Source organism: Leptonychotes weddellii, chromosome 9, assembly GCF_054177405.1.
Source record: "Leptonychotes weddellii isolate Sample4059 chromosome 9, ASM5417740v2, whole genome shotgun sequence".
Lineage (NCBI taxonomy): Eukaryota > Metazoa > Chordata > Mammalia > Carnivora > Phocidae > Leptonychotes > Leptonychotes weddellii.
The window spans coordinates 72,799,795-72,817,647 of NC_138377.1; the positions used below are offsets into that span (position 1 = coordinate 72,799,795).

General features: G+C 49.3%; 1 protein-coding gene across 1 annotated transcript; it reads left to right on the forward strand.

Annotated features, from left to right (window-relative positions):
* The first annotated feature begins 1,025 nt into the window (after nucleotides 1-1,025).
* Nucleotides 1,026-16,820, forward strand: THBS1 (thrombospondin 1). The gene is made up of 22 exons (XM_006742023.3): nucleotides 1,026-1,186; nucleotides 1,772-1,867; nucleotides 2,127-2,686; nucleotides 3,590-3,665; nucleotides 3,960-4,159; nucleotides 4,268-4,390; nucleotides 5,388-5,481; nucleotides 6,870-7,043; nucleotides 7,344-7,520; nucleotides 7,829-8,002; nucleotides 8,285-8,412; nucleotides 8,526-8,678; nucleotides 9,062-9,280; nucleotides 9,757-9,864; nucleotides 10,304-10,463; nucleotides 10,618-10,736; nucleotides 12,690-12,924; nucleotides 13,108-13,335; nucleotides 13,496-13,767; nucleotides 14,137-14,234; nucleotides 14,338-14,477; nucleotides 14,761-16,820. Exons 2-22 carry the CDS (start codon nucleotides 1,801-1,803, stop codon nucleotides 14,766-14,768), a joined length of 3,513 nt encoding a protein of 1,170 aa, XP_006742086.1. The 5' UTR covers nucleotides 1,026-1,186; nucleotides 1,772-1,800; the 3' UTR covers nucleotides 14,769-16,820.
* Nucleotides 16,821-17,853: the final 1,033 nt, after the last annotated feature.

The window sequence follows — 17,853 nt, forward strand, 5'->3', positions numbered from 1 at the left end:
CAGAAATGTAACCCACACCTCTGTTTCAGGAGCTGAAAAATGAAAAGAACGTTGAGGGAGGAAAAAAGGAAATAAAATGATAGGTGGAGGGTAATTTATTACTTTATGGGTCTGTTCTGTAAATAGTTTGACCCCAGGGCCAGATGGTTCCGCAAATCCTCCAACCAAGAGTCACGTTAAGAAGCACGAGTGGGCAGAAAAACTGTTTTTCAAGACACAAGCTCAGTTTTGGTTTGAGGGAAGTAGATAGGAGTACGTTTCCTTAACATTCCTGGCTAGAAAGAAGCGGTCTTCGCGCGTCCCCTTCATCAGAATACATATACCGCCCCCAAGCGGCCAGCCGTGGAAGCGCGGTAGCAGGGCGAGAGGCGACTTTCGCGGGGACTTGGGCGCCCGGCAGCTGCGGAAAGTGTGCCCCGACGGGCAGCGAGAACGCGGGCTCTGTTCACCGCCCGGCTGGCCGACGCGACCCCGCACTCAGCTCCCTTAGGGCTCGGGCGGACGGCGGGCGCGTGGTCCCACAACCCACCGCGGGGATGGAGGAGGGTCACCAAATACCCCAGCGGGAACTTCTTTAACGACTGGTTCTCTCTCGGCCCCATTTACCCCGTCGGGCTCATTCGGTTTTACAAACAGGCTCAGTCCCCAAGTGTCAGCCGTCGCCCAGGTATTCAAGGAGATGGGTTTGCTTGAAAGTCCCCCTAAGGGTCTGGGGGCGGGGCGGGGGGGGTTGGAGGCTAAAGCCTCGTCGCCGCTCGGGTTGCTCACACTGACTCCCGGGGCCAAAGCTCCGATCGCGGGTGCGCCAAGGCTGCGTGGGCGGGCACCTATTTTTCAGAGACTTTCCACCGCTCTTCGCCCGAACCACCCCCCCGCCCCCAACTCTCTAGCTGAAAAGTTATGCGCCCGGCAGCGGGGGGCGGAGAGAGGAACCCAGACTGCCCCCCCGCGTCCTGCCCGGCCGCCTCCCATTGGCCAGAGGAATCCCCAGGAATGTGAGCGCGCCTTTAAAAGCGCGCCGCTCCGCCGCCTCGCCAGCCACTGCCCCCGAGCCGGCCGCCGAGTCCCGGCTCCCGCGAGCCCTTCCCGCGCAGCCTCCGACTCCCGCCCCGCGCCTCTCGGGGACTCGGCGCCTGTCGCTGCGCCCTCGCCGCCACCCCGGGCCGCTGCACCCGAGTGCACACAGGTAAGGAGTCCCCGGGCGGCCGCCGAGGACCAGTGCTGCCCTGGTCAGCCACCTTGAGCTCCGAGGCTTCAGCCCCTCGGCGGACCCCGGATCTCCTACTCTTCGCCTTCCCCCGTGTCCCTGTCGTCAAAGGGCTCCAGAGCTCTTCTCTCCGGCCTTGGGGTTCATAAACCAACTCGTCAGGACTCCCCAGGATTTTCTTTTATTCTCCCAGCGCTCCCCACACCTTTCTATCAGTCTTCTAGAGGAGAGTCTCTACTTCCCCATGCCTCCCTGCGCCCCCAGACTGCATCTCCTGGTCCTGCTGTTTGCCCTCAGCTTCCCAAGGAAAAGTCCCCAGGTGGTTGGTCTTTGCCCCAGGGCCAACCCCCAACTTTAAAACTACGGTCTCCTCCCCTCGACTCTTTTTCTTCCTGATGCCCTGTCCAAAGTAAATACTGACGTCCCCCCACCCCTGCCCCGTCCAGCAAATGTGGGGCCAGAGGGGGATGCCCCAGGGCCCTGGCCCCAAGCCCAGCCCCCAGGTTGTGCCCACCCTCCCTGCTTGGCTGCCTCTGACCTTGGGCTCTGTGTTTCCTGTTACAGGCTCCCTGCTGGGCACAAACAGCTCCACCATGGGGCTGACCTGGGGACTCAGTGTCCTATTCCTGTTGCATGCATGTGGCTCCAGCCGCATTCCCGGTGAGTCTATGTATACCTTTTGAGAGGGGAGGGAAGATGAGGAGGTCCGGGTTAGCCCAAGGGTGCCTTCCTCCCAGTCTCTCCTCTGCCAGGTGTCTCTCCCCAGAGCCCTGCCGGAACATCAGCAGGCAGTTTCCCTCTGACCCTGGTGTTCGTTCAGTTCTTGCCGTGGTTGCCCAGAGTTTTCGCCCTGTCCTTTAGTTGCCATCCCTGGCCTCAGCCTAGAAAGCTCACTGTGTGTCTTGCTCCTATTGAACAGAGTCTGGGGGAGACAACGGCGTGTTCGACATCTTTGAACTCACCGGGGCTGCCCGTAAGGGCTCCGGGCGCCGCCTCGTGAAGGGTCCTGACCCTTCCAGCCCAGCTTTCCGCATTGAGGATGCCAACCTAATCCCCCCAGTGCCTGATGACAAGTTCCAAGACCTGGTGGATGCTGTGCGGGCAGAGAAAGGCTTCCTTCTCTTGGCCTCCTTGAGGCAGATGAAGAAGACCCGAGGCACGCTGCTGGCCATAGAACGGAAAGACCACTCGGGCCAGGTCTTCAGTGTGGTCTCCAATGGCAAAGCGGGCACCCTGGACCTGAGCCTGACCGTGCAGGGGATGCAACACGTGGTGTCGGTGGAAGAAGCACTGCTGGCGACCGGCCAGTGGAAGAGCATCACCCTGTTTGTGCAGGAGGACCGGGCCCAGCTGTACATTGGTTGTGAGAAAATGGAGAACGCGGAGCTGGACGTCCCTGTCCAGAGCATCTTCACCAGGGACCTGGCCACCACGGCCAGGCTCCGCGTCGCGAAAGGAGGGGTCAATGACAACTTCCAGGTGAGGCGTCCTCGTTGTTGGGGTTGACTGCTCAGCAGCTGACCTGTCAGGAGGGCTAGAACAGGAGAGGCAGGGTTTCTGGTATGGGAGACCCTGCCCATGGCCTAAAGCAGTGGTTCTCAGACGTCAGGGAGCATCAGACTCACCTGCAGGGCTTGTTAAAGCACACACCGCTGCACCCCATTCCCGGAGTTGCAGATTCAGTGTGTCTGGGATGGGGCCTGATGATTTGTATTTCTAACAAATTCCAGGTGAAGCTTCTGGTGCTGGTGTTCTGGGGACCGCACTTTGAAAACCACTAAAGGAAACAAGAAATGGTTTTCCTATAGCCACCTGTTCAAGCCTTAGAGACTCCTTATGCTCTTTTCAAGAAAATAACTTATTTCAAAGCATTCTACCAATTGTACTGTAGCTTGAAATGGATACTGCGAGCAGAATAAATACCACTTTGCTATTTGATTCCCCATGGGGATAGAGCTGGTCTCGGGAGCCAGTCTCCGAAGGTGAAAATAGTGATTATTTGCTGCTGCAGCTTCTTCCTCGCTTAAACATCTAGGTTTTTGCAGCTGTGCTTTGAAACTCCCACATCTAACTCTTTGACACTGGAGAGTATCATTTAAGCCTGTCCTTAGTATCCGATTCTATTTCCTGTGTACCCAAGTAGGCTGATAACGGATTTCTTTGTAAAGTACTGAAGACTTGGCAGGAGATCCAATTAAGATTGTGATTGTTTGGCAGTTTACGTTGGTGTGTTATTTTGACATGGTAATCTCTAAAGGGAGCTCTTTCTAACTTTTAGAACGTCCATTGTGTCCTTTTCCTGGCATAAACCGTTTCCCCCACCCATTTCCCCCCAGCACCCCCACCACCACTCTACAAGTAATGTGTGTCCTCTGCCCCCAGGGGGTGCTGCAGAACGTGAGGTTTGTCTTCGGAACCACACCAGAAGCCATCCTCAGGAATAAAGGCTGTTCCAGCGGTGAGTACCCTTCTATTCTGGGGGGCATATGAGGACATTCAGGGGATTCCACCCAAAACAAGCTGACAAACTTAGGGAACCGCGGTTGTGTATAAATTACCCAGGGTAACTTAGTTAAGAGGTGTATAAAAGTGATCTCAAAGGGTGATCCACCTATGTGCCTCCCCTCCCGCTGTGTCCTTCACCCCAGGTATAATGTCTTTCCAACTAGGAGCTCCAGAGGCTGGCCAGTGAAAACAGCTGTGTTAAGACCTTCCATTACTTTTCTCATGGCATTCCTTTCTTTCTTGGCAGCCACCAATGTCCTTCTCACCCTCGACAACAATGTGGTAAACGGCTCCAGCCCTGCCATCCGCACTAACTACATTGGCCACAAGACGAAGGACCTGCAGGCCATCTGCGGCATCTCCTGTGATGAGCTGTCCAGCATGGTCCTGGAGTTGAGGGGCCTGCGCACCATCGTGACCACGCTCCAGGACAGCATCCGCAAAGTGGTCAGTGGCCTCCACTCCCAGCCCTTTAGCATGAGCACCTGAAGGTGTATCACAGATGACCCCCAATGAAAATGAAGATGACACTAATGACCTTTCTCCCCCTTCTAGACTGAAGAGAACAAAGAGTTGGCCATTGAGCTGAGGAGGCCTCCCCTCTGCTACCACAATGGAGTTCAGTACAGGAATAACGAGGAGTGGACCGTTGATAGCTGCACGGAGTGCCGCTGTCAGGTGAGGGATCATTCCAGAATGAAATAGGAAGTGATTATGTGTCTGAAGCCAGTCTGTAGGGAAATACCAGATGGCCACACAAGCTCTTTCTATGCTCCATAGCCTGATAACCAAAGTGGTTGCTTTTGGGGGTTTTTTTTTGTCTCAAGATGCAATTGTGACCTCCCATAAAATCTTGAAACTCTCTCAAAGTTTTTCAAAGTCTTCATTATTCCTCAGGCTAAGTATCTAAAGGAACAAATCTGCTAAGACATTTGAGTAATTTACCTGCTTTCGTTCAAAGGCTAGGTGTTGAATGTCTGGTAAATAAAACCTGGTCGGAACATTCCTTTTATTTCGCCAACCCTGACTTGCATTCAACAATGACCTCGAGATTCCCTTAATACAGTGCTGATTGTTCAAATCACTTAGCCCGGACACTGAGGACGTAACTGTCCACTTAGCTCAGAGGGTACCACCTGCCGTGTGTGTATCCCTGGCTCTCCCCAAAGCCGGTACCGGGCGCCTCGGTTTGCCTCTTGCACTGAGCAGAGTCCGCTTAAATACAAATCCTGGATTGCTAGATTTGGGAGCCACCTTGATGTCTGTTCGTCTCCAACATAATGTAAAACCAGAACTATACATGAAGGGGGAAAATGCTCACTGATCTTGTCTCTATAAAAGAAAATTTTTAAATTTGTAAGTCCTGACTGCGTTTGTTGGAGTTCATTTTCAGACACTGATTAAAAGCCTTGAGTCAAGATGTTTGGTGGTTCCCTTTGGACAAATTCTACATGCTGTCACTTCTACCACTCAGTAGCAATTAAGAACTCTCTAAGGCATTAAAACTGTCTCCACGATATGGTGGCTGCAAATCAGACAGACAGATCTATTAAACTCCTTCCACTGGAGTGTTTACAGCTCTGACCATGTTTCGTCTTGTAATTTGAAATGTTACAGTATATAAACTTCTGCTTACAATATGCTTAGTAACCCATGTCTCCCTCTTGCCCTGCAGAACTCCGTTACCATCTGCAAGAAAGTGTCCTGCCCCATCATGCCCTGCTCCAATGCCACTGTCCCTGACGGAGAATGCTGCCCACGGTGTTGGCGTAAGTTCGTAAAACCACATAACCGTTCTTGAGTGACGAGGTCCATTCTCCATACACACAGGACAGCTGAAAGGGGACACTGGAACCCCACCCCCATTTCCACTGTGTGTTTAAACTCCGTTTCCTGCTGCGGCATCTGGTTAACGGACGGCTTGGCTGCTCTCTAGGCAATAATGATCTTGGCACAGCTTACTGATTTTGACTTGATGCTCGGAGGAAAGGAGAGACGAACGTGTAGCAGCAATAGCTCTAAATGGACTGCTTAGATTTTAACACTATGGCCTAGAGGGAAGAAAAACCTGCTCGCCAGATAAGTTGACGGTCTGTAGTGCTCGCACTGAACTTAGTTGGGCCTGAAGGTTACATCCATTTTATCTGCAGGAGTAGGAAGCCTAAGACTAAGAGCAGTTTCCGTTTCGGCAGAAATAAGGCCCTGTATTGTTCCATGGCACCCTATCCCCTGGTTGGTGTTGCCAGTGTAAATTACTCACTTTGCTGAGACAGTATTGAATGTAGTACGTACAAGTCATCAAATGATTCAGCACACTTAAGACCTGAAGCAGGAAAGTAGCACTCCCCCTACACCTCACACACCCCTATACAACTGGTAGACACAGCCGGTCACAGCTCAGAGTAAGTAGTCTCGTCCAGGGACCGTGCTAGCGCGGTTGGCACTGTGATGATCATGCGCATATCCGCTGCTGCTCAGCTTTCACTTCAGGTGTGGGTGGAAGGGAACTGAGCGAGCTGGGGACCAGCGGAGTCCTGACCTTGAATCAGGGATTGCTAGGAAAACTTCCAGCTGCCGGCAAGAGAAACAAGTTCTCTGTCTTGTGTCTGATACAGCTACATGTGATTGCAGTCCTGGGGCCCGGGCAGACGGTAAACGAGCCCATTCTCTTGTGAAAATATGTCCGGAGCAGGCCCCACACGCTAGGGTAAGAGGAGCTGCACACTGATGAGCCTCATGACCGAGTTGGAGGCAGAGCCAGCAGTAGCGAAGCTGCCTTCAACTCATCTGCCAAACACATGGTCTGTGGCTCCCCTGACAGTCCGGAGTGACTCCCATGAGCGGCCTCCACATCTAGTGCTCTGGGAAGCCTGAGACTGGAAATGCGTATCCAGATATCTAAAGTCAGGAAAGGGAAACTCGCTTAAAATGCTGAGACAGGAGGCCCCGAACATGTGGGGAGAAGGCGGGGCTGTGCTGAGCCTTCCGTTCCCCCACTGCTATACATGCAAGGACTTGGGATAGACCCTTCGGCTACTGGCCTAAGACCTACGTGGCTTTTTGCCCTCTGGCAAAGGAAGAAGGTCCTAAAGAGCGCCAGCTACAGAATAGCTTGTCTTCGCTGATCACACACTAAATGAGCCCACTTCCCCTGCAGCCAGCGACTCTGCGGATGACGGCTGGTCCCCATGGTCCGAGTGGACCTCCTGCTCTGCAACCTGTGGCAATGGAATCCAGCAGCGCGGTCGCTCCTGTGACAGTCTCAACAACCGATGCGAGGGCTCCTCCGTCCAGACGCGGACCTGCCATATTCAGGAGTGCGATAAGCGATGTGAGCATCTTGGCCGCTCAGCAGTGCAGAGCACAGACTTGGCCTTGTCCTCAGCCAGACAGCATAGAGATTAAGGGTACAGGTTCTCAACTGTCTGCATCTGAACCCCAGTTCTGCTCACCTCTGCACCCTTGAGCACAACTTCCCTCCCTGAGGCCCTTTCCTCACCTGCAAATTGGGGGGAATAATAGCTTGTGATAGGGTTATCTTGAGGATTTCATTTAGGTAATGCATTCAAAGCGGTTAGCACAGAGCTTGACACCTGGTGAGCACCCTATAACTGTCAGCTTTGTATTTTAGTTAAACAGGATGGCGGCTGGAGCCACTGGTCCCCATGGTCATCTTGTTCCGTGACCTGTGGCGATGGTGTGATCACAAGAATTCGACTCTGCAATTCTCCGAGCCCCCAGATGAACGGGAAGCCATGTGAAGGCGAAGCCCGGGAGACCAAAGCCTGCCAGAAAGACGCGTGCCCCAGTAAGTGAGAGCGGGCCACACAGCTGAGGGCTCAACAGCTCCACACGGCTATAGGTGTCTGTGGCCTCTAGTTCGGTGGGTCGTGGGGGGGGGGGGGAGAGGTTACTTCCTAGGGAACAAGTAGAAGCAAAGTCCTGCATGCTCAGCAGCTGCTTTTAATAAAAAACGTAAAGAAAACCATTTCAAATTCTCTTCCCAAACATTCTTTCCATGTGTCAGACGAGTGGAGGACAAGTTAGAGTCTTCTGGGATAGGTGAGGTGTTTGAAAATTGGCCTTAACTTGGGCCTGTGCTTCACTTCTTTGCAGTCAATGGAGGCTGGGGTCCCTGGTCACTGTGGGACCTCTGTTCTGTCACCTGTGGAGGAGGGGTGCAGAAACGTAGCCGGCTCTGCAACAACCCCACACCCCAGTTTGGAGGCAAGGACTGTGTCGGTGACGCGACAGAAAACCAGATCTGCAACAAGCAGGACTGCCCAATTGGTGAGTCTTGCAGCCCAGGATAAGAGCACCCTTGGGAGTTCGGGTTTCTTTGTTGTGGTTTCGCTGAAAGCCACGGTCAGCATTCGGTGCGGGGGGGATGCAGAGTTCTAGCTCTGAATGGTCCTGTGTGTTCGGACTATAGTATCCGTCTGGCATTTCCGAGTAATCCCAACACGTGAACGGTTACATAGAGCCCACGATGTTGAATGCTTCATTGTCTTGTGACGAGCGGGCCGACAGGAGCCGCTCAGACCAACCGTGTGCCTGTCTCCCTGATCTCAGACGGATGCCTGTCCAATCCCTGCTTTGCTGGGGTCAAGTGCACGAGTTACCCAGACGGCAGCTGGAAGTGCGGTGCCTGCCCCCCGGGCTACAGTGGAAATGGCGTCCAGTGCCAAGACGTGGATGAGGTGAGGACATACTGGCGGCGTTACCAGGCGTCGGGGAAGCAGCTGACCTGGTCCCAGCCCCTTCCCGCGGCGGCGCCGCCCACACAGGAGGCACACTGTTGTTTCTCCCACAGTGCAGAGAAGTACCCGACGCCTGCTTCCACCACAGCGGCGAGCACCGGTGTGAGAACACGGACCCCGGCTACAACTGCCTGCCCTGCCCGCCGCGCTTCACGGGCCCGCAGCCCTTCGGCCGGGGTGTGGACTACGCCACCGCCCACAAGCAGGTAGACGGGACTAGACCCCCGACGGGAGTGGAGCGGGGGCCGAGCGGGGGCCGTGGCCGAAACAGCCGGCCAAGGGAGGCCTGTCCTGTCACAGCCTTCCCAGAAGACGGGCAGGGGGCCGAGCGTACGGCCTAGGGCTTAGAAACGGGCCAAGACAGTCCATTGAAAACCCAGCAGGGGGAGAAATAGCCCATCACACTAGAAAATGCTGCTCTGGGGACTCAGGGGCGAGCTGACGGGCTTGTACATCCACCGGGGGAGAAGCGGGAGGGACAGAGGTACCCCGCACTCCTCCTCATGGAGCCTCCGTGTCCGTGGAGAGGCGAGGGATGCGGGGACTCTCTCGGAGACTCTGCATTCACTTCGGGACACTGTGCCCGCAGGTGTGCAAGCCGCGCAACCCCTGCACGGACGGGACGCACGACTGCAACAAGAACGCCAAGTGCAGCTACCTGGGCCACTACAGCGACCCCATGTACCGCTGCGAGTGCCAGCCCGGCTACGCGGGCAACGGCATCATCTGCGGGGAGGACACGGACCTGGACGGATGGCCCAACGAGGACCTGGTGTGCGTGGCCAATGCCACCTACCACTGCAAAAAGGTAGAGCCCGCTTCCCTCGCGTGCCTCCCAGAAGAAGGCGTGTCACCCTGACCCAGGGAAAAGGCTGAGCCATTTTTAATGCTTAAAGTTTGAAAGTGAAAGATGAAATCACCCAAAGGCCAAATGGCATGAAGTCTTCACATTTAATCCCCTGGTGCCAAGAACATGAAGAGGGCGGGCCCTGTTGGCCAGTGCACTCCAGAGCGGGTTCCTTCCTCCCGAAAAGTGTTCGCGACTCTCCCAAATACCAGCAGGGCAGGACCAGTGCTCCCAGCATATATAAAGCACAGGGTATTTATACAAACGACATATCCCCCAAGAAAATGCTTAGTTTCGTGTCCTCCTGTGAGAAACCGTAAGATGCCATTGGGGAGCACAGCAGTTCTGGTCCGTGTGGGGCAGCTGGGGGCCGTGCCCCGGGCTCGGGCTGAGCGAGGGGCATGCGGACCGAGCTTTCATGTGCATCCTCTTTCCAGGATAACTGCCCCAACCTGCCCAACTCCGGGCAGGAGGACTATGACAAGGACGGGATCGGTGATGCCTGTGATGACGATGATGACAATGATAAAATCCCAGACGACAGGGTAAGGGTGTGGCCCATGCCTCCTTCGTTCCCCTTCTTCGTGCGAGACTCTGACGCAGAGTTACTCGGGGCCGGTTGGAACACCTAGATGTTGCCAAGAGAAGGTTTAAAATGAGGGTTTTGGGTTTTCCTCACAACCTCCCCCACCCCAGGTTTGAGCAAGAAATGACAACGTATGAACAAATGACACTCAGCTCCCCAGATTTGTTTCACATGCTTCCCTAAATTGCAGTAAAATTTATATCAGTCACACTGAGAACTGGGGCGGTGTCCTTCTATTTACATTTCACCAACTTGTAACCCACAGGAATCCATTTTTCATTCGGTAGGCCCTGGCTTTCAATTTCTACAGTGAGGATTAAGTAGAAGATGTTACATGATGGTTGTAGGCTTGAGCTGGTTGCACGGACAGTGTTGTAAAATGCGCCATTCTTTTGCAGGACAACTGCCCCTTCCATTACAACCCAGCCCAGTATGACTATGACCGAGATGACGTGGGAGACCGCTGTGACAACTGCCCCTACAACCACAACCCAGATCAGGCTGACACGGACAACAATGGAGAAGGAGATGCCTGCGCCGCAGACATCGATGGGGACGGTGAGGCCCTCCCTGACGGCAACAGGCCTGGGGGCAGTGGGGACCATACTCAGCTCTCACCTGAGTTCTCTCCAGCCCTGGCTTTGGGGGTGCAGTTTGTTGAAACCCCAGAGGCTGGAGATTCCAGCCCTGACTGGTCACCTGTTCTCTGTAGGTATCCTCAATGAACGAGACAACTGTCAGTATGTCTACAATGTGGACCAGAGGGACACGGATATGGACGGGGTTGGAGATCAGTGTGACAACTGCCCTCTGGAACACAATCCAGATCAGGTAGGTGGACTCCATTGAGAATCTTCCAGTAGAGTACTGGAATAGCTTTTGCTAGGCCCTTAAAAAAAAAAGGAGTTAAAGAGAGTTCAAACTCTTTCATGACCATGGCTCTCAGAGGTCTCAAAGCCAATTGCAATATTTTCATGAGAATGAAATCTTTCATGAGACCTCCTTGCATGAGAGCATCTCTTTTAACTTCACTCGTCTATCAGGTCTCACCTACCCTGCGTGATCTACCAAATTATACAAAGCAGAAATCTGGTAACTCTAGTTATAGTAATCATTTCTGAGACTAAGATGGAAGGAAAATATTCTCAGGAAAATTAATAACTATCTTCATGGCTAACAATATAATCTGGCTGTAAGAAAACCTCAACCTATGGGCGCCTGGGTGGCTCAGTCGTTAAGCGTCTGCCTTCGGCTCAGGTCATGGTCCCAGGGTCCTGGGATCGAGCCCCGCATCGGGCTCCCCGCTCCGCGGGAAGCCTGCTTCTCCCTCTCCCACTCCCCCTGCTTGTGTTCCCTCTCTCGCTGTATCTCTCTCTGTCAAATAAATAAAATCTTTAAAAAAAAAAAAAAAAAAAAAAACCTCAACCTAAAAATACTTCCAAAAGCTAGAGAAATTCCGGTTTGTCATTCTTCAAAATTATTTGGCATTGCAAACAGATCATTCTCTACCTGTGTGAGGGAGTGCTACATGTAGACATTAGCCAGAACAGGTTCCATGTCTGAAAGTATTTCTTTCCACGTGTAATTGGCCATCATATTTTAGCAATGTAAGTTAAGGCAGGTCTTTTTTTAAAATGCTTTGCTGTAGAAACCTGGAAACCAGCTTTTTAAAAATGGAAATTTTATAAGATCACAGAAATGATAAATCCAGCTTTTTCCTCCTAACACTTGTTCTTACGAGGTCCTGGAAAACAAAAGCAACAGGATAAATAGCTGTGGGCTGTAACAGGATAGTGGAAGGCTCTGGGATAGCTTTGCTGAGCAAAGGGCATTGAGGGTCCTCTGTTTTGAGTTTGAGTCTTACCACAAACTTCATCAATATCATTTATCTCCCTGGAACAGTTTGTTTTGTTCCTCAGATTATAATACAACTATTCAGACATTATGTAAATCTTACTCGCAAGAAAAATTCCAGTCTCTGTATAAATAATCTCTGAGCATCCCATGCACACTGAAGAATATGAAAGTACTGAGAAATAGTTTTGAAGAAACTTAGAAGTTTGACTTTACCTGAACCAACAAATAATCCTCATAGACTAGATGTATTAAAACCAAATACAAAAAAAATTTTTAAATCCTTAATCTCCACCATACACATGACCCAATATACACAAAAAACAGTGCCATGTTTCCATGATTTAATGAGCTAGAGTAGAAGTGGACATGTCAACAGTTTTATAACTGAAACCTTCGATGGAAAATAAGACACAAAGAATTTCATTTAATGTTGAGAAATAAGCAGTTAACAGACTGAAATCTTAATGTTTTGATCCCTTAAAGTGAGGTACATTAGTGATTGATTTTATTTAGAAAGTTTTATATTTAAAAACTCTATGTTTTAAAATTCATATGAAAACAAGGATCAAGAAAATTTTTTAAGATTTTATTTTTTTGAGCAAGGTGAGGGAGGGGCAGAAGGAAGAGGGAGAGGAAACCGGAAAGAATCCCACACAGCCTCTACACTGAGTGTGGAGCCCAACACGGGGCTCAATCCCAGGACCCAGAGATCATGAGCTGAGCTGACATCAAGAGCCAGATGCTTAACCGACTGAGCCACTCAGGTGCCGCAAGGATCAAGAAAATTTTACTACTACTCTGTTTTGGCAATAGCTTATAGACCTGAAACCCCACTGGCCATATCAAACATGGGAGAGGCTTCCATTAAGTCCTCTTTCCCATTAATGACACAAACTTCAATTTACCTTCCCTTTCTGTCTCTTTCAGCTCGACTCTGACTCAGACCGCATTGGAGATACCTGTGACAACAATCAGGATATTGATGAAGATGGCCACCAGAACAACCTGGACAACTGTCCCTATGTGCCCAATGCCAACCAGGCTGACCATGACAAAGATGGCAAGGGAGATGCCTGTGACCATGATGATGACAATGATGGCATTCCTGATGATAGGGACAACTGCAGACTCGTGCCCAATCCTGACCAGAAGGATTCTGATGGTGAGTCAGTGGAGCCCCTTTCTAAGAGACCAACACCACGGCTATCTGGATTGAGAAAATAAAAGCAAAACTAAATGCATTTGAGAGGATAAAGAGACAAGATGCCAACTTAGAATAGATAGTCAATTTCTGAGACCAGTCATGTTTCAGAATTTCACTGAACTCTTGCCTTTTTGACCTTAGGTGATGGTCGAGGTGATGCTTGCAAAGATGATTTTGACCATGACAATGTGCCGGACATCGATGACATCTGTCCTGAAAACATTGATATCAGCGAGACTGATTTCCGCCGATTCCAGATGATTCCTCTAGACCCCAAAGGGACATCCCAGAATGACCCTAACTGGGTTGTACGCCATCAGGGTAAAGAACTTGTCCAGACCGTCAACTGTGATCCTGGACTTGCTGTAGGTGAGTAGTGAGTTCTCCATACAAAAGGCTAGTGCTCACCTGGGAAAGAAGCAAATCTAAAACCTGGCGCTTATGTGTTTCCCTCAGGCTGTCTGGGAATGTAACAGAGAAGCTTCTGAAGGCTGCAGCTTTTAACCCGGGTCTGGCCTCCTTTTCCTAGGTTATGATGAGTTTAATGCCGTGGACTTCAGTGGCACCTTCTTCATCAACACTGAAAGAGATGACGACTATGCTGGGTTTGTGTTCGGCTACCAGTCTAGCAGCCGCTTTTATGTCGTAATGTGGAAGCAAGTCACCCAGTCCTACTGGGACACCAACCCCACTAGGGCTCAGGGATACTCAGGCCTTTCTGTGAAAGTCGTGAACTCTACCACGGGGCCAGGAGAGCACCTGCGGAATGCCCTGTGGCACACGGGAAACACCCCAGGCCAGGTAAGAACAAGGCCCCGGAGAAGGGAGAGTGGATGGGTGCTTGACTAGCACTCAGGATGCTGTGCTTTGGCCGACACTCCCAATGCTGGGGGGCAAGGAGGGTCCTTAGATACCAAGTTCCCAGCGCCATCAACTGCCGCATTACATTCTGCTTTGTAAAAACCTAATAGCGTCTGAGAAGGGAACTTGCTGTAACTAAGAGTTACCTTCAAATCCAAAGACCTTTTCAGCCTCTTCAAACAAGACTTCCCCTCTCTCTCTGCTTTATACGGACATTCAAGAGCATGCATCAAATGAAAGGCCTTGGAAAAACCCAACATTGCAGCCCTCTAATTTAGGTCCACTTGGTACCTTTTCCTTTTCCTTCAGGTGCGCACTCTGTGGCATGACCCTCGTCACATAGGCTGGAAAGATTTCACTGCCTACAGATGGCGTCTCAGCCACCGGCCCAAGACCGGCTTCATTAGGTAAAGATCGCGCTGATGACGTTTCACTTAGTCACACTGATGGGGAAGGAGAAGACCACCAAAAAGTAGGAGTGTCACTCACGAGATGTTCTTTTTCCTGCAGAGTGGTGATGTATGAAGGGAAGAAAATCATGGCTGACTCAGGACCCATCTATGACAAAACCTATGCTGGTGGTAGGCTAGGGTTGTTTGTCTTCTCTCAAGAAATGGTGTTCTTCTCCGACCTGAAATACGAATGCAGAGGTAGGAGCAACATTACTGTGAATGCAGTTGACATCTCTAATTCAGACTAATATCGAGAGTGCCAATTATGGAAGCATCTGTTTAAAAGACAGTTTTAGAGAAGGGTTGTTGATACTTTGCTGTGGAAGACCACAATAAGAACAAGGCCTATGAACTGTAGCCAATATTAAAGTATGCTTTGGTTACTATAAAAGTAGAGCTCTACGAAGGCTAATGTATTAACTGATAAAGCTAGTACCTTCGTGAATTAATGGGCTTGTGTATTTCTGTGTTTACTTAACAGACTCCTAATCATCAAACTGTTGATCAAAAGACTGATCCAAACCAATGCTGGTGCTGCACCTTCTGGAACCACGGGCTTAAGAAAACCCCCAGGATCCCTCCTCCCTGCCTTTTCTCTGCTTGCATATCATTGTGGACTCCTAGAATATGGGACTTGCCTTGAGAAAATGCCATTTTCCCCAATCAGACTCCGCATGCAGCCTCTGACTGCGAAGAGACTCATCCAAGAACATCAACAATTTCGTTGGTTTGCTTTTTGAAAAAGCAAACGCATCCACGTGCTTCAGCTAGCAGGTGGCTGTCCACTCTGTTTCTGTCAGAGTAGAGTGCTATTGGGAAGCCATCTCGGAGCAGTGGACTCCAAAGCATTTCCAGGCATGTGAGAGAAGGGAGGACTCACTAGAATTGGCAAACCACCACCCTTGACCGACTCCCTCAGAACGAGGGGGAGCAGGGGCCAAAGCCCTAAGGGGAGGGCATGTCCCCAAGAGATGATTGTATGAAGACAAGATGGAGGAGCTGTTACATGTTCGGTACTAAATCATTTTCAGGGGATTGGAAGACTCTTGCTGGATTTCATGATGCTAACCAGTGTTAGCTGATTAACCCGCGTACATAGGCACTTAAATAGAAGCAGGGAAGGGAGGGAAAGACTGGCTTCTGGACTTCCTCACGGATCCCCATCCCTTAGCTATCACCCATAGTGACCACAATAGGGAGTGAGAATCTAGCCAGTGGAAGGCTGTGCTGGCTGCCCCTGCCTGCTTACCATGAAATTGTTGGTTTTATTCCACACGTAGCTTGTGCAGATGCAGCAGGAAAATCCGAAAACCTACCATCTCAGTGAGCACCAGGCTGCCTCCAAAGCAATGTGCAGCCGTGTTCGTATTTTTATGGTTAGAAAGGCACAAAATTATCAACTAAAACATTCCTTGTCTCTCTTTTTCCTGAATATCATGGAGTTTTATTTTTATTTTTTACAAACACTTTACAATATAAAATATTTATTTTTTACTTACTCTGGAGGATATGTCTGAAAGACTATTCATGGAACAGGAAGAAGCGTAAGGACTATCCATATCAGCTTTGTTAGGAGTCTTCATGACTGTAAGATTGTAAATACAGATTATTTATTAACTCTGTTCTACCTGGAATCTAGGTTTCATATGGAAAGTGTCTGACAGCAGGTAGTGGAGATTTATCAACAAATCTCTCAAGAACGGCACGAGGAACATCAGAGTGAGCTGCTCTTCACTTTGTGCTCAGAGTGAATGACTTGGGATCTTTTTTTGTCTTTTCAAGTGTAATTAGTTGTCCATTTGCTAGTGTCTTTAAGTTTCAAAGCAAGCCATGAGGCCTTTCAAACTGTCGTGCCCCATCCCTTGTGCCTATTTCCAGGGAGAAGAAAATCATCTACACTTTTTTGTTTTTCCAAAAGAGAGAAAAAAATAACAAAGGTGAAACTTATATACAAATATTACCTCATTTGTTGTGTGACTGAGTAAAGAATTTTTGGATCAAGCAGAAAGAGTTTAAGTGTCTTACAAACTTAAAGCTACTGTAGTACCTTTAAAAAAAAAAAAAAAAAAAGGCAATGTTGTACATAGTATAAAAATTCTTTGCAGAAAAGTATTCCCAATAAGGAAATAGCATGGAAATGTTAAATACATTTTCTGAAAGTTATGTTTTTTCTATCTTATATACCATTGCTTTATTTTTATAAATTATTTTCTCATTGCCCTTGGAATAGATCTCAGATTGTGTAGATATGCTATTTAAATAATTTATCAGGAAATACTGCCTGTGTAGAGTTAGTATTTCTATTTTTATAAAATGTTTGCACACTGAATTGAAGAATTATTGGGGTTTTTGTTTTGTTTTTGATTTGTTTTTCGCTTGTTACTCCCCCCCCGCCCCAGTTTTTACTATTTGCCAATACCTTTTTCTAGGAATGTGCTTTTTTTGTACACATTTTTATCCATTTTACATTCTAAAGCAGTGTAAGTTGTATATTACTGTTTCTTATGTACAAGGAACAACAATAAATCATATGGAAATTTATATTTATACTTACTGAATCCCTGTTTATTACTGGCTTTGTTATGAGGCGTGGGTAAATTCCATTCCTAAACCAATATGGCAGACACAAAAACACATTACAGTAAATATTAGTAACATTCCCAGTTCCTATATAATTGAAGACTGATTTGCTTAGGAAACCTATTCGCTGGATTTGTGGAATAAGAACAAAACAGGAGCCTACCATATCAAACAGGAAAGACGGGGCACCTGGGTGGCTCAGTGAGGGAAGCATCCGACAATCTCAGCTCTGGTCTTGATCTCAGGGTCCTGGGTTCAAGCCCCATGTTGGGCTCCACACTTAAAAAAAATCTTGGAAAGAAAGGACTCTTAAGATGGGGGCCCCAACAGGATATAATTTTATATTTTACTAAGGTAATGAAATGTCATCTATTGAATCCTTCCCAAAGTACAGTTCTGTTTCTACAAAGAACTGTGAAAATGGGAAAAACACAAGTGAAGCGCACACCATTCTCACAACTCCATTTTTGGACCAATGAATGACAGCACTGGGTGGACAACACAACTGTATGTTGTGGAGACGCATTAGAAGTGCTACTAAGGGAGGAGCCGTCCTTACAAATTTGGGCCAAACTCTAGACGTCACCTTTTAGAGAACGAATTCACCTTTGGTCAAAAACAGGACTAAAAAAGAATTTAGAAGAAATGCTAAAAATACATATAAAGTATCAAATTAGTTTTTGAAGAGCAGGCCAAAGCATTACAATAAGCAGACCTTGAGTTTCGGGTGAGCTAACAATGAATGTAGAATACTGACCGATTGATTGCCAGTTTTAATAAGAACAGGTAGAATCGGGGGCGCCTGGGTGGCTCAGTTGGTTAAGCGACTGCCTTCGGCTCAGGTCATGATCCTGGAGTCCCAGGATCGAGTCCCGCATCGGGCTCCCTGCTCGGCGGGGAGTCTGCTTCTCCCTCTGACCCTCCTCCCTCTCATGCTCTCTGTCTCTCATTCTCTCTCTCTCAAATAAATAAATAAAATCTTTAAAAAAAAAAA

Coding starts and splice junctions, on each gene's coding strand:
- THBS1 (XM_006742023.3), top strand. CDS start 1,801: ATGGGGCTGACCTGGGGACTCAGTGTCCTATTCCTGTTGCATGCATGT. Junction 7,044..7,343: donor TCAGGAGTGCGATAAGCGAT/GTGAGCATCTTG, acceptor TTTGTATTTTAG/TTAAACAGGATGGCGGCTGG. Junction 9,281..9,756: donor CCACCTACCACTGCAAAAAG/GTAGAGCCCGCT, acceptor TCCTCTTTCCAG/GATAACTGCCCCAACCTGCC.